Here is a 26,241-nt window from a genome sequence, read left to right as displayed (position 1 = left end):
AATAGTGGTCTTAAACCACACAAGTAAATGCTTCTCTATGTAAGCATAATTGAGACTCTCTCGAATCCGATAACGCTCGTCTCCGCCACCATACACATTATCGTGCCTCACCGTAGAACACACACGTAATATGTCAACGTCTCCTTTTTGTATAAATATTTATGGTCTGCCCCTGACCGTGGAGATAGCTTCTCTATAAGTGGTCAGTTTGCCTTAGTTGTAGTAAATAAATAAAGTGGAGGACATGGGTCCTTTACAATGGAGTGAGAATGGGACTTGAACACCAGAAAGAAAAAAAAAAAAAAAAGGACACGACAGAATAGAGAGGAACTGCTGAATTAAGGATGGAGGGATAATAGAAAAGTGTTGTAGAGTTGTCCATGAAGCGTAGGAAAGAGGAAAACCGGATGATGCAGTACCGTAGACTGCTAGGAAACAAGTTCTTCAGAAAGAAGGAGAGCTTTGAGGTTGGATTTAAATGGTGATAGAGGCAGTAGTAGGGAGAGGAAGAGCATTCCAGAGTAGGGAAGCGAGGAGAGCGCTGAAACGAGAGGGAGCACACAGCTGCTTGAGTGGTGGCAAGGAGGTGACCAGAGGATTATCTTAACAAGCAAGGAGGAGAGTTGTGAGTGAGAGGAGAAGATGAGCAGTGTGTGGCGTGGGCATGGATAGTTTTGAAGATGAGAAGATGTTTATACATAGATAGCCAGCCAATCTGGGCACAGGCAGAGGAGGTAGAGGTAAAGAGAGAAAGATTGAACCGTGTGCAACCAGGGAAGTTGAGGACTTTGTACAGAGGGGAAAAGCATAGTTGGGACGGTCATGGAGGAGACTAGCACATTAGACAGATCTAGAAAGGACGAAGGAGGAGATTAGCGGTTTAGCAGTATTTAATGTGAGAAGATGACAGATTCTTCTGATATGGAGGTAGAGTCTGGCTGCAGCAGCAGATTTGGAGATGAAGAGCAACAAGCTTTGAGAGGGTTCAAAGAAGACACCAAGGTTACGAGAGGAAGCAGAGTAAAGAAGGTAGTCAGGAGAGAAGCGAAGAAGAGGAGTAGAGTAAGAGATAGCCCGTTTGGCTTCTGCCTTAGTGGAGCATGAGTGAGTGAGACACCATCCACTAGTTGATGAGAGAGACAGACATTTTTGACAACAGCTCCTTGGATAAGGGGTGAAAGCAGAAAAAGATCCGAGTGTTGTCAGCAAACGGTTAATAGGGGAAGCCTTAAGAGGAGATCAGGACACCAAGAGCTGACATATAGAGTGAAGAGAAGTGGACCAGGGACAGATGCTTTGGTGACTCAACAGTATGTGGGGAGGTAAGGCTGTTCCAGGACACCTGAAAGTGTCTGGGGCATGGTATGAAGCAAACCAAGGGAGGGCATTCTCTTGGATGCCAAGGAGAAATAATGTAGAGAGGTGGTCAGAATGGTAGACAGTATTGAAGGCAGCAGAGAGATCGAGAAGAAGAATAATAATAGATGAAAGCTTTGCATGCAGAGAGATAGAGATGAAGTTGCTTACATTGAGGAGAGTGGTCTCGGTAGAATGCAAACGTTGGAAGCCAGATTGCTGAGGGTACCGCAGCTTGAGAATATCAAGGATCTCAGTTAATCGATTGAATACTACTCGCTCTAGGATTCTGGAATAGTGTGATAGAAGAGAGAGGGTGAAAGGTGGCAGATGATTTAAGTTCGAGACCAGGTTTCTTAAGAGAGGAATGACAATAGCAGTCTTATAAGGAGGAGGGAAAAGTGCCATTGTCAAGAGAAGGATTGCAAAGGGAAGATGTGGAGCAACACTGGGACCTATGTACTTCATAATGTGCTGGGACAGTGGATCAATGGCGGCACAGGAAGGGTTAGCCGTGGGGAGTAGGTCAATTGTTAGGGAGCATTCTCAGAAATGTGCCAATTCCCTCCATCTTAGAGACCCCCAGCAACTTTGCTGGATTTTGAAAACTTTTGTACATCATTTCTTTTGGTTGTGGAGTCTGACAAACTCCATAGGCATCATCTTTTACATTGTGTCACACAGCACCTTCAGTGCAGTGGCCCAGGGAAGTCTTTCAGATTTCCCAAAGGTTTAAATACCTTCTCTCGGATAAACTACTGTTTCCAAGAGCAGTAAAGTGAAATTGACTTTACTTACCTTTGTAACTTTCTAGACCCAGCATACACTATCTTACAATAGGGTGCTGGACAAGGGGGATACCAAGTAACCCCTCCATCTTCCCATGTAACATTTTTATATTACCCTTTTCGCACTGAAAATGCTAGTGGTCTTTTTTCGCAATTTCTTTGTGGCAAGGTCCTTCTTGAGATTTACTCCAGGTTTGGTTCCATTGTTCGCTTTGCCTTTGGCGGGATTCACGAGTGAAGCCCGCCTCTGGCTCCAGGGTGTCTGGGGTAGGCAGGAAGTGAGGGAGTTGCCCGAAGCTCCCTGTGCTTAGTCTCCTAGGAGGCCCAAATGCACTCTGTAGTGATTGGCCAGTTGACTGTCCGGCAAGGACAGCCGCCCTGCTGGGTGATTGACAACTAAGCTGGAATGAATGGAAGAGAACTGAATAAAAGGCAAGGCTTTTGGCTTGGAAGGCAGAGTCGACCACTGGACGAAGGAATTCAAAGAAGAACTTGAAGAAGACGCCTGCTGTAACTCCTGGACCGTTGGTTTGCCAGGTGAAGCCCTGCTGCAGTGCCGAAACGCCAGGTTTGCATCGACAGAGAAGCCCCTGCAAGGACGACTTCTTCCCTTGAGTTGGTGGGACCAAATCAACTCCAAAGTAAGCCACCTGGACATCCATCTCAGAGCTGGTTGAATTTCCACAGAGTTGCTGCTGGAAACTGTATAGCCAGGGAGAGAACACCAGATTGTGTGCGTTGCTTTTAAGCTGGCCAAGAGCTCCAGGAAGATCCTCCGGACTCCGAAGAAGCAGGACTGACCGAGCCTGAGCCCCCTCAACAGAGTGCGGGACCCAAGAAGCAAGTACAGTCCATTTCGACAGCCAGGAACCGCGGTGTTGCTATTTGTGGTAGACGCACGTTTTGACCATCCCAGTGCATTGCAGGAGTCCCCTGACGTCTTCCCTCTTGTCCCCATGATGTAGGCCCAGGAACTGCGAGACCTGCAGAGCTGCAAAGGAACAGGAGTCATGTGCTGCATCTTTTCTTCATTTGAAAGGTACTGTACAAAGTCTGAGGAAACTTACCTCTTGCTGTAGAGTTGCTTGCATCTTCTACCACTCACAAGCCTAATCAGCTTGTGGCCCTACATTGGATTCTTCTTTCCTCCAAAGACTTCTGAAACATTTAGAGGTGCTCCATCCTATATAAGACTTTTGCCCATTGACTTTGGCTTAGACTTTTGTACTCAATGCCCCTTTCTGGAGGGATCCAAAAGTATTTGCCTGCTTAAGAATATTTGTGGTCTCTGGTATGTTCTAGATAATATTTTCCTTTGACTTATTACTATATGATCCGAAATGCAACAGTGATATATAATGTTCCCAGCAACCTAGCAATTGAAGTCACCTGAGGGTGTAGGTAGTGTCTGTGGGCCATCCCAAAAGGTCATCTACTGATAGAGATATTAAGAGTGTGCATTTCATGATGTGTATTTGAGTGTTACTATTACACTGCTCCCTTCTGAGGAAGGCTTATTCTAACTGACTGATAATAAATTAATAATTGTTTATTCAAGAAACCATGAGTGTAACAGTGTATTTAAATACATGGAACTGTAAATCTCGGGGTAAATCCACTACAGCCCACATTGACACCTCTTGAGATAAGCCTGGCTGCTCAACACGGTACCAAAACTGTGTAGTACAAGCTCATACCAAAGGTTGGGTTTCTTATACCTGTAGTCCGAGTTGTTTGTAGTGTTCCCAGAGGGTACTGCATACAAACTTTGCCTAACAGCAATCATCTCATCATGGTTGGTGTGGGCAAAAGACATAGTGGAAGAGTAAGATAGGAGTGGCAGAGAAAAGTGAGTAGAAGGAGGGGATAGATAGAGCTCCGGTTCTCTCTAGACTGGACTATTGCAACAGCCTCTTTCTAAATCTGCCTGCTTCTACTCTCCGCCCTCTGCAACTTAACCAGAACAGGACTGCGAGACTGGTCCTTGGCCTCAAGCCCAGGGATCGTATCTCTCCAGGACTGAAATCTCTGCACTGGCTCCCAGTTGCTGTGAGGATTAAGTTCAAAACCCTCTGCATCGTCCACAAGGCCTTCTGGGGCCTGGGGCCTCAATACCTTCAACTGTCTCTCCCTAAATATCTTCCTTCTCGAGCTTTTCGCTCATCCGCCTCCAACTCCCTCAGGGTCAGTCGCTTCTCCAAGCAACGGGTTGGTGGGAGATCTCTTCGGCTGGTGCCTCCCTCTGGAACAGCATCCCTGCAACTTGAGGAGAACAATCTTTGCTTCCGGAAGCACCTCAAAACCTCTCTTTGCTTCCGCTTGCTCTCCTCCTCTCTCCTGCTGACCTCCTGGCTGTAACCGGAACTGCCCTGGCTACCTGGACACCCTCTGATCTCGGGCCCAGGCCCCTGCCCGCCAGCATCACACACCTGCACTGTCCGCCTGGCAACCCCCGCACTTGGGGACTGTTTCTGTATCCCTACAGTCCCCCTACCAGCCCTTGACACCTGATGTCTGCACTTACCCATGCACTTGCCACATGATGGCCGTTACTTATTGTTTCATCTATTCCCTATGTACTGCACTGTCCCTGCCCCCTTCCCACGCACTTGCGCGGTCTGAATGACACCTGGCCTAGTAGGATCGTTGTCTGTCCTCCCTTTGTTCCCCCTCCCTTGCCTCCTCGCGCCTTGAATCACTTGTGTATAGGCGCGTTATAAATGCCATATCATATCATGTGAAGTGCATTCAGCTGTGAATGACACCCCTTCCTGGGTTTCATTATTTTTTCGTTGCATGTCCTTGCTTCTTGATGGTCTACACTTCCGTTGCCTCCTTGTTTTTCACAGTTGGCCTGAAGTGGACTCTGATAAAACGCCATATTTACACGTGAATTTTCATTTGAACTCCAAACAGTGAGCGAGCAATACACGGGCACCTCTCCATTAGGGCTCACGCAAGATCAGCAATTCCCTTTTCGAGCTCGAGCATCTGAAAGGAGAGGTCGCCCGATCACAGGTGGAGCCATTACAGAAGTCAAGGTATTTTTTAGAAGGGCTTAAACAGGAAGTATACACGTCTAAGGACATAGTAAATGCACTATTAAAGCAGAAACATGAGTCCCGGGGGGCGGAGGGGGGAGAGAGGGTGGGTGTAGCAAGGTCATTTGCAAGCCAGCGCATAGAAGCCAGTCGTCCATGAAGCACGGAGCAGTGCTTCAGTAGAACATTAGGTTAAGAGCCCCCGTGTGCCAAGATATATAGATATTATATAGGCGGCCCCTGGCCATTCACTGGTGGTCTGGATAGAGCTGTACAGATTTTAACAGAGCAGGAAAACAGTCTTTGCAGTTTAACTTGGTTTGTGGCTACTGCTCAGCTCAAGAGGAAATACATTGGCCAAAATGTATTAACAAGAAATTGATAACACGTACACAGACACGAGGACTGGATTACAAAGGAGACAGAGTAGCTGTGTGCAAGTGAATAGTGCGATGATTTCACTTCTGCAGCCAGAAACTGGGCCTATAGAGGCACCAGAGTCTTGCAACTATGGCTACAGAGAAGCCGAGCCAACACCTGCAGGCAGATTTCCAGTTGCACGCAGGAAGCGACGCTGCACTGGAGCAAGTTGCGAGCTGCCACGGACGGAAACTGGGTTTCACCTGAGACAGAGGAGCGAACGAGCAGTGTTTGCGCCATGAAGCTCCATGTCCAATCCCATGTTCTGCACTCATGAGAGAGTGCATCACGCAGCTCGAACCCCGTTCCCATCGAGGCCGCCACCACGGGAAGGTGCTGCCTCCAGGACTTTGAAATCGTCCCAGGATCACCCTCTGCAGAACGCAGTCCCCCGATCCGGAGTGGGCTCGCCTTCTCACACCAGGCTCGATATACAGAGGCGTTGCTGGGGAGGAGGGGGCGGGGGTATAGGTGTTAGGCCCGGATAGAAGCGCAGGGGCTAAAAAAAAAAAGCTAGCTAGCCCAGAGTCCTGACATTAGTGTAGCCCCAAATCTTGTCCAGGCCTAGAAACACCGATATCGCATTAGTTACTAAGCTGGCAGTGCCCTTTGGGAATGGGGCGAGGGGGCATTCAAAACGCACACAAACACGGGATTAGCCGAGTCTCAGTCAGTCTCGCACTCTTGCGCTCTCTCTCGCAGCAATGGAGTCTTTTCTGTCTGATCCTGGGCAAGTCTGGTGTGAACATGTGTTACAAAAGGTTCAGGCACAGGAGCAGATAAATAAGTGGCTTGCTGGGTTCTAGGTCATTTGGTCGAAAATAAATGGTCGACAGGACAAATGGTCGAATTTTTTTTTGTTGGTTTTTTCCACATTTTTTGGGGGGGTCCCCCCTCAACCCCCTTTTTTTGCTAAAAACCCCTTTTTTCCCCTAAACGAAAACCTAAAAAAAAAAAAATATATATATATATATATATATATATAAATAAAATAAAAAATCGACCATTTGACCGGTCGACCAAATTGTGTCGACCATTTGACTGGACACCGGCTTGCCGTCATAAGCGAAGTTCTATTGCAGCCCACAAACGCATGAATAAGCACTGGTGCCATTGTGTAAGATCTTAAATGAGTGCCAAGTCCTTTAATTGTGTTCCCTCGTTGCTTCCATTTGCTCCATTGGCCACTCATCCAGACACCCCACACCCCCTCAAGTAGAAGAATCACAACAACAGACCATGGTCGCCACTGTTGTGACAGAGTGGTAGGGCTCCAATTCCTGGAGGAGGCACTTGCATCATCCCCTGAAGTCAGGGGCATCTCCTGCTGTAACCACACTCCCCGGACCCACCCCCAAAAAAAACGTGCGCTTCAAGGCATCCTGACCCAGCCACCCTCTCACGCACCTGGAAATTCACAGGACCCCGGCCCCAGCATTGTGCAGCTACTCACCTTCTCCAGGGAGCGATTCAGGGCGCTGAGAGCGGAAAGCTTCCGGGTCATGCGGGAATTCTCCTCCTGCAGCGTGCGCACACTGCAAGACAGGGTTCAGAAATGTCAACCAATAGTACACTCCCGCCACACTCACAGGAGGCAATCTCACTAAACAGGACCGCTTCCAACCACAAACGTCACATGCACTCATGGAAACTCCCCCTACACTCCTCCCTTCCCTTCTGCAGCTCCTGCTCTCCCTGCATTCCTCCCTCCCGTCCCCCATCAGCCCGTCCCCCATCAGGAGCTCCTTCTTTCCATGTACAGTGTAACTGAGCGTCCATACTCTCAATGATTTTATCCTGTGGATTGCTGCAACAGTTGCTATCCACCCAATCCAGCCATTTCTGCACCACAGCGCATTATCCCTGCGTTTCCCCATGCTCTCCGAGGGGCTTCCCCTCTCCTTTGCGCCGAAAATAATAAAAGACCACGTGCCCGTCACCATCTCCAACCTCACAGGAGCCTTCCACTCTAGCTTTATAATAACCACACTCATCTGCATAATCAAGAAAGCTCCCCCCCCAACAGTTCCTACATCGACCCGTTTCCCTTCACTCCAAAATCATCGAAGGGTGGTTTTAAACACATCGCCAGTTACCCCGAGGGACACTCGCTGTAACTGGCTTCCAGAGCAAACCCTCCAAGGAAAACTGCCCTCGTTCATGGGTCAGACATTCCAACCACTGCGTGCGACTCACCTTCTGTAGTCCCACTCTATCTGCCTGCAGCCTTTGATATGGAAGGCTGCCCCTCTCCCCTAACCTTCCACCCCCCCCCCAGGGCTTTATGGACATTGCAGGAGACTGGGTTGCCTTTCACCTCATGGAAAGCCAACACGCCCCACCCAAGCTCCTGCCATTTCTGCCTGGGCCCACTCCTTTTCACGGTCTCCACTTCCTCCCAGGGCAAACTCGGCTCATCATTTGGCCGCCACCATCACCACTTTGCAGAGCACCCCAGTACATTGTTCTCCTTGCCCCATGCACTCTCTGGAGCGCATCACAGAATGTCTCGCAGCTACCCATCTCCGGCTCGCTCTACACTGCCTGCTGCAGAACTCATCCTAAACAAAGGGCCGCTTTCTCCCTGCCTCCAGCTTAAACCGGACATTGATGTTTCTGCTCACCGCACATCCCCACCGTCTTCCCTCACTCTGGACTTGTGAACACCTTGGACTGCTCTTTGCAGGAGATCTCAGACACCAACAATTAATCTCAGCACCAGCCACTGCAGCCAGAAGCAACCCCCCCCCCCCCAACATAAAAACCTGCCTGCTCCCCACCTTCTACTTCACTAAAACCAGGATTTCAAATCTTGCCCTCAGTAAACTGAGCTACTCTAGTGCTTGGCCTTCCTCTCCACACCTCCTCGCCCTTCAACAATGTTTTCAACTTCGCTGCGCGTACCCTCACTATAACCTACCGAGACTCCCGCCCCACCTCATCACACCATCACCACGGTTGATGGCCCCCCATGCTGCAATCGCATCCCTCATCTAGAAGGGTCTCCATGGCCACCAAGCTGACCATTGGCCTCCACTTTCCCCAATCCTCACGCCCCATGATTCTCCACTCTACCCATTTCATCGGTTCTCGCTACTCACACACTTACACTGGGAGGCAACCCCCCCACCATCACTGGTTAAGATGTGGCAAGACGAACCATGATAATAGCGCCACACATCACCGTAGTTAAGCCCCCCGCCTTAATGGCGCTATCCTTAGGACAGTCTATAGGTGGGCCCCTGCCCTCCTCCTTTTTGAGGGAATTCATAGGTGCACCTCTTTTTATGTTACTTAGTCTGTCATTTTCTTGGAAACCAGCTGCGTCCGTTCTGACCGCGCTATGAATACTAAAATCAAACCCTCTTCTCCAACATGAGCCTCTCACACAGACACTAAAGATTTACATTGATAGATCTGTGACCCGCAATTGAACTCGGCCAGTTTGTTTGGGCTGTTTAGGTCTGTCCCTAGTCCATGTACCAGGACTATGTAACCCCTGGTAAAGGCACTCTCCACAGGGACTGACTCTGTAAACTGCACTTGCTCCTGCATATGTTACTTCCAGTGGCATAGTGTATTCATTGAGTAACTGGGGGGCCATTTCACAGTGCCCATCTCGCCTTACTCTGAGGACCTTCACTAAGCAGAAGAAACACAGACAGCAAATAACTCGAGGATAACTTACAAAAGAAGCGTTTGCCTCAAAGTTGAAATACAAGCCAGGGCGACTTGGTCCTTAATCATTCGAAGACTGATGAATGGAGTAGCTTTAACATCGGGTAACACAATCACTACAGTGCTCAGAAGCAGGGCGGCTGGCATAAAGCACTATGTAAAAAACAGGCATCATATTTCCCCCACCTCGTGTTTAGGCTTTCCACCTGCACCTCCCTCATCCTCTCGACTTTCTGCAGCGCCGCTTCATGCAGACACCGCAATTTCCGCACAGCATCATCCGAGGCGATTTTCTCAATCTGCAACTGTTCCTCCAAGGAGTTGATCCTGCAAGGGGGGTTAAGTTGTCTTAAAGTTGGTCAATTCAAAAAGCTGCAAACTCGGCTATTGAAGATGGGCAAACCACTTGGTGGTAGGAATGTGAAATGCCCAGGTTTGGTTTTGCAGCCAGTAATGGGCAGACATGTGATGAGGTGCCCTTTTATAAATGAAAAATAAAGATTTAGCTGGAACGCTTTAATTCCAAAAGCATGAGGTGCAGCACGTACAAGCTTTGGGTGCGGGAGGAGGGGAAATCAAGACTGGAAGAGCGGCCCTCCTGCTCAGCTGGAAGGTCAAGAGGTAGAGAGAAGGGCGCCATGGAAGAAATCACCTACACCTGGCTCATCATGAAGACCAGGACTAATGATCACTAAATCCAGAGCACAGCAAACACCACATGACCAAGCTCCTGCCCTAAAAGGTCACATGTCGTTCAACTAGTACAGTGTCCAAATCACAAAGGTTTTATCTATGCGTGCTACCAGCTCTACAGATAAGTGGGGTCAGCCACTTAATCCCTAAAAATAGGCAAATACTCCCCAAAAAAAAAAAAAAAAAACTAGGGAGAAAATATACTGCCAACAATAAAATAGGCAACAGAGTGTCTGCCCCCCCCCCCTGCTTTCACACACACAGCTCCACAGTTGTGTTCAGATCAGTAGTCAACATAGAGCCACAAGAAGAAACTATTAGGACTACAAAACTGAAATACCAAATCGCACGCACGCCTATGGCAATGATGTTGGTTCGTTTGTGTACTTTTCTACCTGCATTAGCACTTCATTGATGTGCTTTTATGCAATTATATGCGAACATTATCCATTAGTGCGAGGGGGTGTGGCAGCCTCCCAGCCAATGAGGAGGCTCAGAACAAGGTCTTTACCACACACGAAAACACCCCGCTCCAAGCCTTTTCAGAAAGGGAGGCTGCCATCTTCCCACACCAGAAATGAAGGTAAGAGTGCACCCCTGTGTCGCCTGCCCTCCACTCCCACCCCCCCCAATTTTCCACATATCCTCTCCCCTCCCTAGCCCCACCTATCTGTGCTGCTCTGTCCCTGGCCGGCGCCAGGACCAGTACTGTGGAGTCAGTTACATGCCCAAGTGAGGCTTTAATGTAAGCCCCCGGGGCACCAGACTAGTAATGCCTCCCCTTCGAGGGTTCTATTGCTCTTATGGACCGGGAAGAAGGGACTACAAATACTCCCTTCTCGCTTTCAATGGAAGCCATTGACAAGTGATTTAAAAAAGCAAAGAAAGAAAGTGGCCACCATGAACGCTGAGATGCGCCGGCAACACTACGGTTCCCGGTGCCAGCGAGGGACAAGGCAGCACAAGGTAAGTGTTGGGGCGTGTGGTTGGGGCGGCTAGGGGGGAGTGGATGCATGGGAACAACACTAACCTGAATCCCCACATGGGGAGATGGCGTCCTCACACTCTGAAGAGGGTCTTTCCCTGTGTGATAAGGATCTTGTTCCGAGCCTCCTCATTGGCTGGGAGGCCACTACGCCCCTCTCACCAGGTACTAACACGAAAAAGAACTGGATGGCCTAGCTTCAGAATATAATACGACAAATCAACATGCAACCATTAGGGTTCCCGGTTAGAGCGCAGCGTTTTAATATGTGAAAGGGGGCATGTTTCTCCGTCAAGCATGAACGGGAGAGGATAAGCAGCACACCAAGCCCAGCTTTCGCAGCAATAACCAAGAAACCTTCCTCTGCATCAAAGCTTAAGCGCGGGCGTCTGGCAAGATCAGACATGGGCCGGTTCTCCTTACCCACCTCTTGACGAGTCGCTTGTTGATATTCTTCTGCCGCCTGGCCGTCTCCCCCTGCTTCAATTTGTCATCTTCCATCTCCATGAGGCGGTCCTCCAAGAAACTGACCTGGAGAGAGAGAAACCAAAAAAAATAAATAAATAAAAAAAAGTTCCTACAACTTTGTGCAACTCGCCTTACTCCCATTCTGGCCATTCACCTCCAGGCTCCCAGCCTCCCTATGGACATGCATTTCTTACAGATTACATTTTACGGCGACGGGTGGGCATGAGGCAGTCTAGGTCCAGTCTGTGCAACTATGCAAAGAAAAAAAAAAAAGAACACTGACTGGGAGATATCCACCTCCTGGACGTCTATAGATGCCAGAAGGTGAACACTGCTTTCAAGCCATTGTACCAAGAGCTTCAAACACAAAGGACGGGAGGATAGCTCGGGGGCAGCACGTTTCTCTTGGAAGCAAGACAACGCCAAGGAACACATGTTCGAATCCCAGTCATGCGCTTAGAGAGTGGCCCCGGTATTAAGCACTGAATTCATTAAAGATACAAATGCGAACACCATTTTGGCATGTGGAAGCCAATACCACTGACGACATCATGACCAAGGAATCCCTGTCTTAATTAAAAAAAAATAACACTACATTGATGCGATGGGAATACCTTGTTTTCGTCACCACCACTGACACTTTGGTCTCAGAAAGACAATGGTTCAGAGTTTCACCCAAAACCTCATGAGCGATAGAAGAGGGGGTATGATTTACCACTCTGTTTTTTTTTGGTAACTTGACCTGGGAGCGAGGAGCGGATGGGTAGGAGTTGGCAATTCACTTTTGATTCCCTATTTAGGCCATGGTACATGGTCTTCTGCCTGGAACCAGGCTTGCGTGACTGAAATGACAGCGCGCTAGGTCCGCACAGCAGCCTGTGCCGCTAGAGACTTGCCTTCTCACTCGACTCACTGCAAGAAGCGCACGAACCATCGTCATCCAAGCCAGAGAGGTCGCAGGTGCTCCGCCAGCTGCCCAGGGCTCTGAAAGGCAAGAAAGGAAAGCGGGGACCCCAACCCCATTATTCCCGTTATTTTAGCTGTACAACCATCCCCAATCAGCAGGTATGGCTTCAAGAGCAGTTTGTCACTTAATCGTGGGCGCCATTTTACTTCCATAGCAAGTCACAGTATCCGCCCCAACATTTCCACTCGGATGTGGTTAGGCTGCAGGGCATCGAACGGCATGTTTAATGGGAGGGAGGGGGATGTGCAGGATTAGTGAGAACAGAAAAAGATATCGGGATTTGGGGAGGGAGAAGGAGAGTTTGGGAGGATTGCCACAATACAAATACAGTATAATGAACCACACATTGATCCAGTGAGGCCCAGGTCGGAAAGTACCACATCTTAAAGCTAGATTTTACTCTCTAACTGACCACCCCGCTCCCTACTAGGGGCAGTGCCAATTCAGCACCTCCATGTGGAGCCATCTTTATGGGAAGTGTCCCTAAATAACATCTGAAATGTGGCCGATTTTGAAGAGGTGGTTTCTCCCACCCCCACTTTATTTCGGCGAGGGGTTACCCGCCACCATACTCTCCCCACCCCCTCTCATCTGCCCCCATAATGTTTTTTAACCATGTTTCACCAAAAAGGTTTCCGTGTTATTCAAAAATAAATTATACAGTGATGAGTTAAACAATTGACGTTTTCACACTAGCAATGCAGCAGCAGCAGCAAACCCTATTACTCCTGGCCAGCAGGTGTCGCCATACCAGCGGGGTGGTCACTCTTACACAAACTACTGGGGTGGCGGGGCGTGCTTCTCCTCCCCTTACCTGGGACTACTCCTTTTGAAACTGGGGCTGTCAGCCTCCCCAAAGTCCTCAAACTGGTCCTCTGGTATTGTCGGGAGGTCAAAGGTCTCCGGCCACACTGCAAGGAAACTTCTGAAGGAGGAGAAAAAGAAAACATGACGCCAATGATGTAACGAGCGCCCTCCACAGAAGCACAGGCGCGCCTGATAATTAGCAAAACTCCATTCACGTGTAGGTGGCCATTGATGCGGAGTGAGTAGAGTGTAAAGGGGGGTGGGAAACAAAATGGCCATTGCACCCTAGAAGTGCACGTTCCCTGAGCTGGTGCGGGCCCCGAAGAGAATGCCTATGGGTACCCAATTCCTGCAAAGAGACATATGGAGACTTACGATGCTGGTGGGTGCCATCCAGCGCCTTCATAACAGAAGGATAGCTTACACGAGATTCTGGGGCTGGGTCTGGCCTTACCCAGATGCTTCAGTGACGTGCTGTGAGCACCCGCACGTGGCCAGACGCCAGCACAGGCATGGGCGTGGGAGAGTTAGTCTGAAGAGTTCTCTTGATGGAAGGAAGTGTTGGGGAAAGCTCCAAAAAGCAACATCTTTATCTCTTTCAACGGGACCACCAGCATACTTGCCGGCCGATTTGTGACCCGGACCACTTTTTGGACCGTTTTTTTTTTTTCTCTCTACAATTTTACTGATCACTGCAACTCATTTGCTGGGCACTAATCAGTCTCCAGGGATGTCAGTGAAGGGGTTTCCAAGGACCCATAATTCCCTTCACTGGTAGCACTACCACCAACCGTTAAGCGCCCCATTTACTTTGCACCTTAAGCGCAATTGTCAAGCAAGAAGTGCAGTCTTTTTTCTAACACCACATTTTAGGTGCGTTTCTGTGCACTTTTTTCCAGGATGGCGGCCAAATTGTTGCAGACCAACTTCAGTGGCTCCGTCGGCGGTCTCTCGCACATTTCCATATATGGCCCTGCTCTCCTCTGGGCTCTGACCAGCCCGGGAAAACAACTCGTGTTCCTGTAACTTGCTTGCACTTGATGCAGTGTAGGCTACTGCAGACACCCGAGACCACATCCAGACCAGAGTGCTGTTGCGAGCGCATCTGAAATGGCTGTCCAGAATTCGATAGCCCCTCTAAATGTGAATGCTCCAATTCCTTTGTGTGGTGGGCCGGGGTCACTCCCAGCCCAGGGGTCGGAATATCGGGGGAGGATTTAGAGACTTCTTTTCACCGTTTTCCCCCCTATAGATTTCTATGCGACACCCCTTTTTGCTTGACTGCTGACCTGACTTTTTGGATGCAAGTAAAGCCTTCCGCTTTACTTCCCTTACTTTGTGCTCATTTTCAGGGTGAAAGTGATCAGTCCCTAAGACTAACGGCGGAGTGAGGTAGGAGTGTTGCGCTGTGTTTTGGACCCTGTGGCCTTGCAGTCTGAGCTTGTGGAGCCTTGGTGGAGTCCTTCTACGCTTGCTACTGCTTCTGTACCAGGAGGAAGCCAGCAGTTAAAAACCCTGCCCACTCGCGGAGTGAGGCAGGCGTGTTGTGCTGTGTTACGCTTGGTACGCGGCTTCGCAGCATCGCCTTGGCCGCTCGGCATTCAGTCCATGGTGAAGGGACGGAAACCGGCACATCCGCAATGTGGACTACAACTGCTAACTAAAGGTGAGGCCAAGGAGACATGGTTCAATCCACCTGACAGTAATTGCTACAATCTATAGATACAAATGCAATTTTCTATATAGAAGCAATTTTTTACCTCACTCCACCAGATGCAGTAAGACCACCACCTAGGGAAACGCATAGTGAAGTGAGGATCATTTCTATGTGGTTTGTAACACAACTTGTGAGTTTTTATAATTTGTGTTGGTGTCTCTTTAAACTTCGGTGTGTGTGGTTGCTACACAATCCCTGGGTCATTAAAGATTTTATAACCCAGTGGATGCATACACACCCAACCACTACATCACCGTATGTGAATCTGGCTATTTGTCTCTTCCAACACAGACACATAGTGGAAGAGAGTGGTTGAGGAGCATGACTACAACAAGGCTGAATGTTATTAGCAACAACTAGAAGTTATTAGTTTACTTTCTTTTCCTGCCTCCCGTTTGTAGGCGATACACCAGCGCTACACAGGGACAGAATTGGGTAGGAGGAAGGGATATCTAGAAATTCAACTCTATCCCTTTCCGTCTTCTCTCACAGCCTTGTTTTTCTGCGAGTGGCTAAATCCACAGCAGTTCTCGGTCGTCTCCTTTACAAACAAACTCTGCCCTCAACCACAGTAGTTTTATCCATAAAACAGGTGGATTGCCTGTTTTTGGAGATCAGACGTGGTTTGGTTATAACCAAACTAAAATCAAAGTTGGCATTTGCCCTACATTTTGTGGTATCATGTTCATAGAGTAAGGGTATTTCCCTGTTAACTCACTCTTTTGGCCCCCCCCATTTTTTTCGTAAATGGTTTAATCCTCACCTGGCGATCCTTTATTCCACCATTGCAGTTGCACTCATTACGCTATAGTCTAACAGCACTAGAATAAATTGCCTCCACCCTCATTGTCCTTTGCCTCTCCTGGCTCTTTTCTTCATCCTGCCAACACGTCACAAATCTCACTGAGATGCCCGGCTAAGTGCATTGCCAAGGCCTTGGCAAGCCGCATTAAAAAAAAAACCTTACAGCCTTTGCTCTGAAAAACCTGCCCCAGCGAGTGTATATGCACGTGATGAGGAGAGAGGGCAGCCAGCTGCCATCGCTGGGGCCTCTGATAGTTGTAAGGCTACTATGGAGGCAAACTTCCCAGCAAAAAGAAACGTATTGCGTCAGACTGACAACAGTGGCCGAAGTCATAAGCCCACCAAATGGGAATACGAGCAGCTCTTTACACGATGTTGATAACTACCCCCTTTTGAAAATGTGCTACGCTCTACAGGGCAGTTCTTCTTTCGTGCCGAATGGTTCCGAAAACACCCCTCGGATACTATTCGCGACATTTTCTGTGGAAGGGAGCATCAGCGAAGGACATAAAGAACCTGTTGTGGATCTGGAGCTACACCGTACACACATTGCAAGTAGGAACCCGACGCCCAATATCAAGCTGTGCTCCTTTGCCACGGTGATGGGACTAGTCGATCCATGGCATATGCTCCATGGAACTGCCACGCGATACTCCTTTTTCTCCAATGCACATGGCCCCATGTCCCGTATCAATTACTTTCTTATCCCCCAGAGCATCTCACATAGGCTCTTAGCGGTGCGCTTCCTAGCCAGGGGGATATCAGATCACTCCCACTTCTCCTGGAGCTAAAGAGGGGGCTGACAAAACCCATGGCGATGTGAAGCCTCAACACATTACCATGGGGTCTCCAGCATGATGGAAGGGTTAACCCAGAAAACAGCTGAACACTTGACGCCAACGAGACTGCCTGGTCACACTCTGGGAGGGTTATAAGGCGGTTTTGAGAGGGGAAGCAATATCATCAACAACGGCCACAAAGGCTAAACACACTAGAGAGGTGGAGAATGCGGCGGCACTGGCCATCAAATCAGAAGAGGGGTTCCTTGCGACTGGCTCTCGGGCCGCACAGGTTTCACTGGTCATGGCACGTGAAGTGCTACGCAATGTGGCCTTAGATAATGCTAGGTCGGTGCACTGGGCGGTCAAAGATCTACGAAACTGGAGATATAGCAAGGAGGGCACTTGCATGGCTGGAAAGGAGAGACCAGGGCAAGCGCTACGCGAGGGCTATAAGAGACGTACAAGGGGAATTGGTTGCGGAAGCCGCCGACATAGCGGAACCATTTGCCACCTTTTATGAAACACTATCTACCCCTCCACGGGAAAATCAGAAACCGGGGGCGTTTGAGTTTTTAGATTTAATAGCACAACCCTGCCTCACGGCACAGCAGGCACTTGAACTAGAGGCAGATATCACTGAAGAGGTGGCGACAGCGATGCACGAACAACAGTCCGGGAAAACACATGGGCCCAATGGTTTACCGGTGGAGAACTGAAAAGGCTTAAAGATGCAACCGTTGGACCGATGCACTGCCTTTTCTTACAATGCAAGAAGATGGCACTCTTCCCCCCGCACCTAATGTGGGCACATAGTGGTTCTACCAAAACCCAGGAAACCACCGGAGGAATGCGCTTCCTACAGGCCCATATCACTCATCAATGGAGAAGCTAAGATCCTAGTACGAGTTCTGGCCAACCGTTTACTTGGGGTTCTAGGTTCACTCATTCATCCTGACCAGTGTAGATTTATGTCCTCTAAATCCACCCAAATGAACCTATGATGGATCCAGTTCGCCATTGAAAAACTCCTCTACGCTTGCTGCTCCAGCAGCTCTCCTAGCGATTGACTTTGAAAAAGCGTTCAATTCGGTCACCTGGGCAGCCCTCAGGGAGATTCTGGGGTGAATGGGATTCAGTGTTAACTTTCTGGAATAGTATGCTGGTGGGTAAGCAAACCTGGTTAGTAGTAGCGCTGGAAATTGGTAACTACCATGGTTGCTGTTGCTAGTAGGACGACGTCAAGGATGACCATAGTTGAGTACAACACCTTGATTTTTTATTTGTGGTTGAAGGAAAACATTGTCCTGGCACAGTGTGTGCTAGGTGCATGTGAGAAAGCAAACACGCGTTTCGACCTGAGTCTTTGTCAAGGCAGGAATGGAGTCGTAGGACTGTGCCAGGACAATGGTTTCCTTCAACCATAAATAAAAATCAAGGTGTTGTACACAACTATGGTCATCCTAGAAGTCCTTCTACTAGCAACAGCAACCATGGTCATTACCAATTTCCAGCGCCACTACTAACAAGGTTTGCTTACCCACAAGCATACCATTACCGCTGGGAACCTTGGAGCTTTGGTTCCGAAGCAAACCATGTGCTAGGCTGCACGAAGTAACTAAACAATCAGTAACACAGCGACAGCGCAGGGGTCCGTCCTTCCTCCTTACTCCAGGACTTCCAAACCAACTTTCGGAATGGGTGCGCCTGCTCTACATCTCTCCTGAGGCAGTGGTGCGGGTCAATGGGATATGAGCTTTGCTATAAGGCATGGGACACGACAGGGGTTTCCCCTCTCCCACTTTTTATTCACTCTTGCCATCGAGCCTTTGGCAATTATGCTGCGAGCTGCTCTGAAATGGAGGGGGGGGGGGGGGGTTTAAATGGCCCTGGGGAAGAACAAGACATGGTCCCCACTCTATGCCGTCGACCTCCTGCTGTACATATGCGACCCCAGTCCGAATAATAACGGAAACTTTGCGGGAATACCAGAGATTTTGCAGGCTGAAAATTAATTGGCTTAAATTGACACTCTTCCCACTGCAGGGGGGGGGGGGAAATCGGGCCGAAATCGGGCCATTCCCCAAGACTGCCCATACCTTGTCCCGGTCTCGGGTTTCAAATACTTCGGCATCCACATAAACCCTGGATTGGTGGACATCTGCCTTAATCTCAACCTAGTGATAGACTGAGTTGCGTCGGACACTGCACTGGCAAGCCCTCTCTTTCACGTTAATGGCCAGGGCCACTCTCAAAATGCTTATGCACCCGCGATTCCTATATGTGCTGCAAAACACCCCATGTCCGATCCCCGTATCACTCTTTTCCAGGATGAGGGTACCCTACGTAGCCTGCTTTGGCCAGGGGAAAGAACCACGCATTGCCTTTAAGACGCTACAGAGGTCAGTATGGGAGGGTGGTTTGGGACTCCTTTGCCTACGGACATGCTGCCTACGGAGATACTATTGGGCAGCACAGCTCTGTGTGGCCAATGAGGGGATACATGGGACCCCACGCCTTCCACAAGTAGCTATTGAAAGGGGTTGGATGTGGGAGGCTGAACCAAAGCAGGTGCTCTATGGGAAAGGACCTGGTGGGAGAGGCCCCCCCACAGTTGATACGCCATGGTTGTCTCACATCAATGCAAAGCCTGGAAGAACAACCACCCACAGGTCAATCCCTGTGGGAAACAAACATGCCCGAAGCATGTAAACTGGACCAGTTTAGGACATGGGAGGGACACAGTAAAAGTACCCTGCTGGATTCGGTTCAGGGGAGAAAGCCAGTTGCGGACATTGTGAAAGAGGGGTGTGATCCCGGCAAAGGGGACCCGTGGTGAACAGTGAATCACCTAAGAACTTGAATGTGTAAATCCTAAGAAGAAAGGAACTTTGATGTTTGTTTGTTGCATCAGGCCCTTTGTGACAAGAGACTCTGAATGGTAAAGAGACTTGGCGCAGAAGGCCCTGTTACTTTATATTTTGAGCGGAATCCTTGTGGCCGAGAAGCCAAAATGTACCGCCTTGTCCCATGCTGAAAACGTGAGCAAGGGAAGCCATCTGCTCAACTATCCGGACATAATTTCTTGAACACTTTTCATTTTGCATAACATTGTTTCCCACACCATTTGTATTTAGAAGGATTGACAGTAGGTTAATGGCATAGGCCCTTTTATTTTGACAGACTCCACTAGAACTGCATTATTATTATTGGATGGTTGTAGCTTGCTCCCATCTTTAGATTTAGGATTGTATAGGCATACAATCAACCCATTTAATGTTCAATAAATACTCTTGAACTGTGATCACTTCTGTCTGTCTTCACTGTCTGATACCATGCCTTCCTTACACATACCGGAGGACTAAGGGGTGACTCGTCAAATGGTTGTCCAGACTGTAGCCTGCCTCATGGATTGCAAAAGTAGGGGCGGGGGTCATCTTCGGGACACCTCTGGTCACTGTATAAATCCAATAGAGGAAGCAGTATTGGAGTGTCTGTCCTCTTGTGAAACGGGGGCACTAGTCCCATTTACAATAACGTGGGGTGGGACTGGGCCATTGGGACTGGGATTTCAAGGCCATAATAAAAAGGAGTAAGACAACAATTATTTCCCTCTAACATTTAAATGTGTGTGGTGGGCATGGGACACACACACCCCCACACTCAGTCATGCACAGTTTAGCGGCCCTGACAAGCATGCCTCTCTTAAGTAAGTCTAGCATTTCTGGCCTTTGTATTGAATGATAATGTAATAACTAACACTTGTGGCTGGACTCCTACAAATTACGTACTGTCTTAAATAGGTGTTTTACACGGAAGGTCTTACCTGTATTATAAGAGACAACCTTACAGACAGAGAAATGCAAATTGTTCTGGAGATAGAAAGAAGCAGGGGTATTGCTAGGTGTGGAAAAGACCTGGGGCTACGCTAATGTCGGGCCTGGGGCTAGCTAGCCTTTTGGTTGTTGACCCCGAGCTTCTATCCGGACCTACAACCAAAAGAATTGGTGCTATACCCCGCCCCGTCCCGTCCCCAGCGACATCTCTGGAAAGAAGTGTAGGGGGCCAGTAAAGAAGCATGACAAGTGGCTGAGGCCAGTGATGTTAGAATGTGTTAGACTGCACCAACGTGTTCTCCTTACCCATTCAGATGAGTCGATTCCAGGGGATTGGTTATCCCCTTGTCTGGTCCCTCATTGGCAAATTTCTCTTCAAAGTCTGCTGCTGTGGTTTCAGCCTCCTGCCCATCACCTTCTGGGCTGCGCTTGCCACTAGGAGCGATCTAAAGAACAGAAGTAGTTAGCAGCAGTAACTCATGCGAGGGGAATAAATCACCCTGCATCTCCAACTTGTGACCTCAACAATGAGCACATAACTGTATCCTCATGCCCCATTCCCTGCTTTGGTGCATTTCTCAATTTTTGTCCACTGTCCTGACAAAGCACCTTAGCTAGGTTTTGTAAACTAGATATTTGTTGCCCTGCAGCACTCAATATGGATTTGGCTGTAGATCACCTTAGGCACTCCAATTATTTCAAACCAACTGCAAGGTCCACTGCAAGGTCCTAATAAAGTAGTTTCAAACAACCAAGTTGAATTTTACTCTGCATAACACCAAGCATACGTCGCCCAGGTCCTTTCTTTAAGTTACATAAAGGATGCCTCACACACTTATCAAATACACCAACATGCCTACTTATCTTGGGAAAAAGGACAAAGGAAATCCGTTACCTTCCATGTTTAGGGTGTAAAGACTGGAGGGGGTCTGTACTCCTGCTCTATATGGCAGAGGGGAAGCACAGAGTACCCCAGCCTAGATTCTCTATAGGGTAGCTATAGACAAGTTATCAAGGCATAAACTCTCAGGTGGTGATGCAGGCTGATTCTGGTTCTTAAGGACATTGTAGTCCCCAAGCACCTACAAAAGGAATGTCCACACACTAGGTTAGTGATAGCACAGTTCTTTATATAGACTCAAGTTAAGTACACAATGACAATAACGCACTTTGTGCTCAAGATAATCTAAAATGGTAAATATATATAGTTTCTATGTGGTACCACAATTACTCTTTGATTCCATTAAAATGCATCAACTGTACGGAGTTCAAATGTCATACAAATCAGTTAATAAAGTGAACCAACAATAGATATAGGAGGAAAGCAGGTTGGTTAAAACAATAGGCAGAATACTGGGTGCCTACCACTAGGCACAGTTCTGTATGAGGATCCGCTCACCTGGGCAACCTGTAAAATAAAGATACAACACAAGCCCAGTCCATATTTTGTTTATACGAGTCTCATTACCCTCTAAAATGGTTTTACCACCCTAATGTACAGAAGAGTTCGACATCGGGTCGTCGACAGATACTTCTTGAGCAGCTCCCTTTAAAAAGGCAGGAGCCACGGATCGTTGAGATCCCTCGATGAACTGGTGATCAACGGCATCGAGGCAGCAGCTTCGATGCTTGTGGACGTCCTGCATGGATGAGTCGTGTGGTGCACCTCGATGGCGATCGTTCGTTGCCACAAAGAGTTTATGAAGAACTGGCCCAACAAGGGCGTCAGCGTCTCTGCGGTCACCGGGTGTTGGGAAACCCACCGGTGGATGCTCCTCAGCCGCGACTTTCTCCAGCGGAACAAAGCAGTCGACTGTGCAGGCGAGAGCGTCCTTGGATTCAAATTGTCTTAATCAGGTGGAGCATTGCGGCTCTGGTCGTCGGCAGCTCGGCATCAAGCAGTTCCCGCTTCTGGGTAACAGAGCTTCACTGGGCCTCCAGCGGTTATACCAAACCGGCGAACCCTGGATGATGACGGTGGACGGCTGTCCGGGGCTTCTCTTCGTTCTCCTTGGCGGTCCCGGTCTCCGGTTGGCAGCCTGTCGAAGGTCTAACTTCCAGGGAGCTTCGGCGAAGGTTAGCAGTGCACGATGGTCCGTCGTAGCTCGGGAAGAGGTCTCCTAACCAGGTCCTCTCTTGGATCAGTTTCAACGGCACGGCAGCCTTCGGATTTCGGGGAAGGTAACAGCAGTCAACCTTCTTCGGGCTCGGCTTCAGAGATTAAGCATCAGTTTCGACTTCAGCTGATTTCTAGCAGTGAGAGGCCCCCAGATATACTGTTCCGTCTCATTCAATCTGTTGGGTCACACTCAGGCAACCAATCACTCAGAAGGGCATTCAGCAGGGAAGGCAGCCAAATCAGGTTTACAAGGCATCCAGGCCATTCTACTCCCTGTCAGACACTAATGTGTATTGGGACCAGTGCTCAGCCATTCAGCACTCCACACTGCATTCATACCAGTTTTCGGGCAGGGCGGTCTCAGTCTTTGTGTCACATACGAGAAACTAGACACCCATAACAAGAAGTGCATATTGGTCTTCCACTCCATTCACCCAGGTCCCACCCCAAGGGTGTACCCGCAATATACAGTCACTGGTAAGGCTCCAGCCAGTCTGGCCTGGACTTCCCCCACAATACCATATATGGACCTTCCAACAGCCAGCCAGGGGGAAGGGACAGATGCAGGGCTTCCCAGAACTTTGGGGAAAAAGGTAACAGGCAATAGAAAGCAAGAGGCCACAGGAGCCATCTTGTCTCCTATCAGGAATCAACTGATTCCAATGGCAGGGCCTGGGTATCCCAAAATGGAGGATACTCAGAGCACCCGTCACATTCAGCATGGAGCTGCCACCAGCCCATACCCTGTGATGTCGGACGGACGGACACACACAAAACTAGGGGGTAAAGGGTGGTACCGCAACCCATGAAGGCCATAAAGGTATCCCAAGGGTCTGTACAGCAAACCAAAAAGAGGAAAAGCTGCACTGCCAGGAGTCCCACTAGGGACGCCTGGGCAGAAAACAATACAGAACATACCTGAAAAAGGACTACAGAACAAGGACAGGAAGGCCCTGTCCCTCCAATATCACACAGGGCCAGCAGTAATTTCTACAATCCAGGACTGTCAACATCATGGCCTCCCTATACAATACAGTTCCCCTGAAATAGGTCGGGAGTGAAGGTGTTGCCTCTTCTTCCACTCACACCACATTGTGATAAGTGCGCAGGGAATAGGACCTCCCTCCTCTGCTTTCCCTCCCCCTCCTACGTGGTAATTCTTTACTCTTATTAATACAAATTAAAAACACTAAATGGTGTCTCCACATCATATTGTCAAACATTCAATCTATCCCATTCCAGGCAGTCTCTGCCCCCCACACCCCCTCTTCCCAGTTTTCTTACGCCTCGTGGCTCAATCACTAGTCTCTGGTATTCCGTTGGAAGAGGTACCGGTGCACCCACTAGGTAATCTTCTCTATCAGTCTGCGGCCTGGTCTATACATTTCCGTTTGGTGGGGCATCCTCTCAACCTGTATACCATTTCCTCCATTGCGCAGCAGGTCTCCATTCCATCCCTCCACTCTGCCAGACTAATGAATATAAAACAATAGTAAAAAATTAAAGCGAATGGTGAAAATTTGGACCAAGAGATGACGTCAGAGAGGGGAAAAAATCAAAGGAAAGTAACCTATAAAGAAAACTAATAGTAAAGGAACGATATAATAAAATTGGATAGAAAGTGTAAACGAAGGAGGAAATAGAAAAGTGAGCAGTTAAAATCTATTCCGATGGGAGTATAAACAGCGATTGATGGTGCCTGCGTCAATTGACCAGCGTGGTATATTTGATAAAATAAAGAATCAAATAAAAAAATAAAAGAATTCTGGTAAGTATTGACGATCAAGATCGATCTGTCTTCATGGGGGTGGGGGAGAACCACCTCTTTTACAGTTATGTAGGACATTGCCGAGATACACAGTGAAGATAAAGCAATATCATTCAGAATGGATTTGAGACATGGCCACTAAGGCACTCATGCCCTGGCCTCAGGAGGGTTCGCTATCAAAAGATGTACTGCGGTACATGATGACATATTTGCATCCCACATATAAGGGAAAAGTTTGCAGAAAAGGCTAGTCATTTAAGAACTTTGGAAAATGTACCAGAGTGAGAAAGAAGATCCAGCCTATAGGGAGTGGATGCGCAATCAGCATAAAGGGGAGGATAGAATGCCTTTGGCTCCCCTTTCCCCGCCTGAAGAGAAGAGCACAGATACAGAGGAGGAGGAATTATGACCCCTTACAGGAATTAAAAGCAGCGGTGGGCTATGTTAATCCAACGTGTGCGCCCCCCCCCCACTTACAGCAGTGAGGAGAACGCGGAAGAAGGAAAGAGTAGAGAATGCAGGGATATATGAACATGCGATGAAAGTAAACAGCCTGATGAGAGAATGGAAGTATAAAGCTAAGGTAATGACAATAGTACAGAATGAATGGGAGGACACATATTGCTTAAGCTAGACAATAAGAGCATGGATGGGGTTAAGAAAGAGGAGAGAGAAGAGCGGGAAAAGAAAAAGCGTACAAGGAATTCCTATCATCCGAGAAGGGGGAGGGGGACGACCACAATATATACCATGGCCGCAGATGGATAAAGACAATTTAAGGTGAGATTGCTGGGTTTTACTTTCGTTGCAGGAAAATGGATTTATGAGTTAGAAAGGATGAGATAAGGAATGACGTTTACTATAGGTGATTCAAAAAGGGCTGCTAGTAGTTATCCTAGTGGAGAGCTCGGACGACATTTGGAAATGAGCAGGATACGCAGGTGTGACTGGGCAAAACACAACACACGATGGAGCACCATTTGAGAATTGCAGAGCCGACGTATGACAGGTGCTCACAGTTCAGTACCCAGACACATTAAATATGGGTGCAGTCATGACTAGGAACGAGAGGATGAAGATCCTATTGGTTAGATTCAAGATATTCAGGCCAAATGGCGGCAGGAGACTCATGAACCGTGGAATAAAACGTTATTCCACATTTTGTTCCATGGACTGCCCGAGCCAGTTCAACAGCAATTGAAAAAAAACAGTGGGAATGGAAGCGAAGCCATGGCCAGAAATACAATTGACAATTGTGCATCACTGCCAAATTGATGCAGTTGAAGAATAAGAAGAAAGCTGAGAACAGAAAACGGGAGGAAACAAATTTAGTTCAGAAGAAGCTATCCAAAAATCGAGGGAGCGGTATTTACAAATAATGATGGAGGGGTGACACAGTAGGTACAGTTAGGACAGCAGAAACACAGGATATCGCACAGACCAGAGTGGGTACAATTTTTGGCCAAGAGGAAGAGGGAATGGGCCTAGAAGAGTAGGACGAGGTGGATTTCAAAACTCATAGGATTTAATGGTGGACAGCAACAACAACGTTGGAATTGAGCAAGAATGGGACACATAGCTAGGACATGCAGAATCAAAAGGAGGCATGCCACAGAAGTGGCACGCTCCAAGAGTGGGGATGGATTATTCTCCACATTATAATACAGAACCACAGGAATATTATGCCCGATATCACACATATGCACCACAATCACAGCAAATGCAGCCAGCACTGCTGCAAATGCAATCACCGCAGGGGCAACCACAACAGGTACCCATGCAAACACGACAGGCACAACCGCAGCAAGCACAGACACAGCAAGCTATGGTATGTGAGAAACCTGAAGGCGTCTCACCCGCTAGTCCCCGGGGATCTGTCATCCAGGTTGCCAGGACACAACCATGGCTTTTGGATCCAGTTCCTGGGGCGATCAGTGCTGGAGGATCACCTGAATGTGGGACACTGGATGGCGCAACACGGTTTCCCTTTCCCTGTAACACTTTTACCCCATCCT

The 26,241-nt window shown here is 48.5% G+C and overlaps 1 protein-coding gene across 1 annotated transcript in view; it reads right to left on the bottom strand.

Annotated features, from left to right (window-relative positions):
• LOC138582763 (rab11 family-interacting protein 4-like) overlaps positions 1–26,241 on the bottom strand; it is a 100,551-nt gene that overhangs the window by 35,071 nt on the left and 39,239 nt on the right. The window contains exons 2-7 of the mRNA XM_069654382.1: positions 20,646–20,785; positions 13,211–13,321; positions 12,326–12,413; positions 11,389–11,492; positions 9,470–9,610; positions 7,059–7,140 (exon numbers count right to left, since the gene is read on the bottom strand). Of these exons, the coding sequence (XP_069510483.1) occupies positions 7,059–7,140; positions 9,470–9,610; positions 11,389–11,492; positions 12,326–12,413; positions 13,211–13,321; positions 20,646–20,785 (666 nt within the window). The remainder of the gene's footprint in view (positions 1–7,058; positions 7,141–9,469; positions 9,611–11,388; positions 11,493–12,325; positions 12,414–13,210; positions 13,322–20,645; positions 20,786–26,241) is intronic.

Source organism: Ambystoma mexicanum, chromosome 3q, assembly GCF_040938575.1.
Source record: "Ambystoma mexicanum isolate Mex_15411 chromosome 3q, UKY_AmexF1_1, whole genome shotgun sequence".
NCBI lineage: Eukaryota > Metazoa > Chordata > Amphibia > Caudata > Ambystomatidae > Ambystoma > Ambystoma mexicanum.
This window is presented reverse-complemented; position numbering and strand designations above follow the sequence as displayed.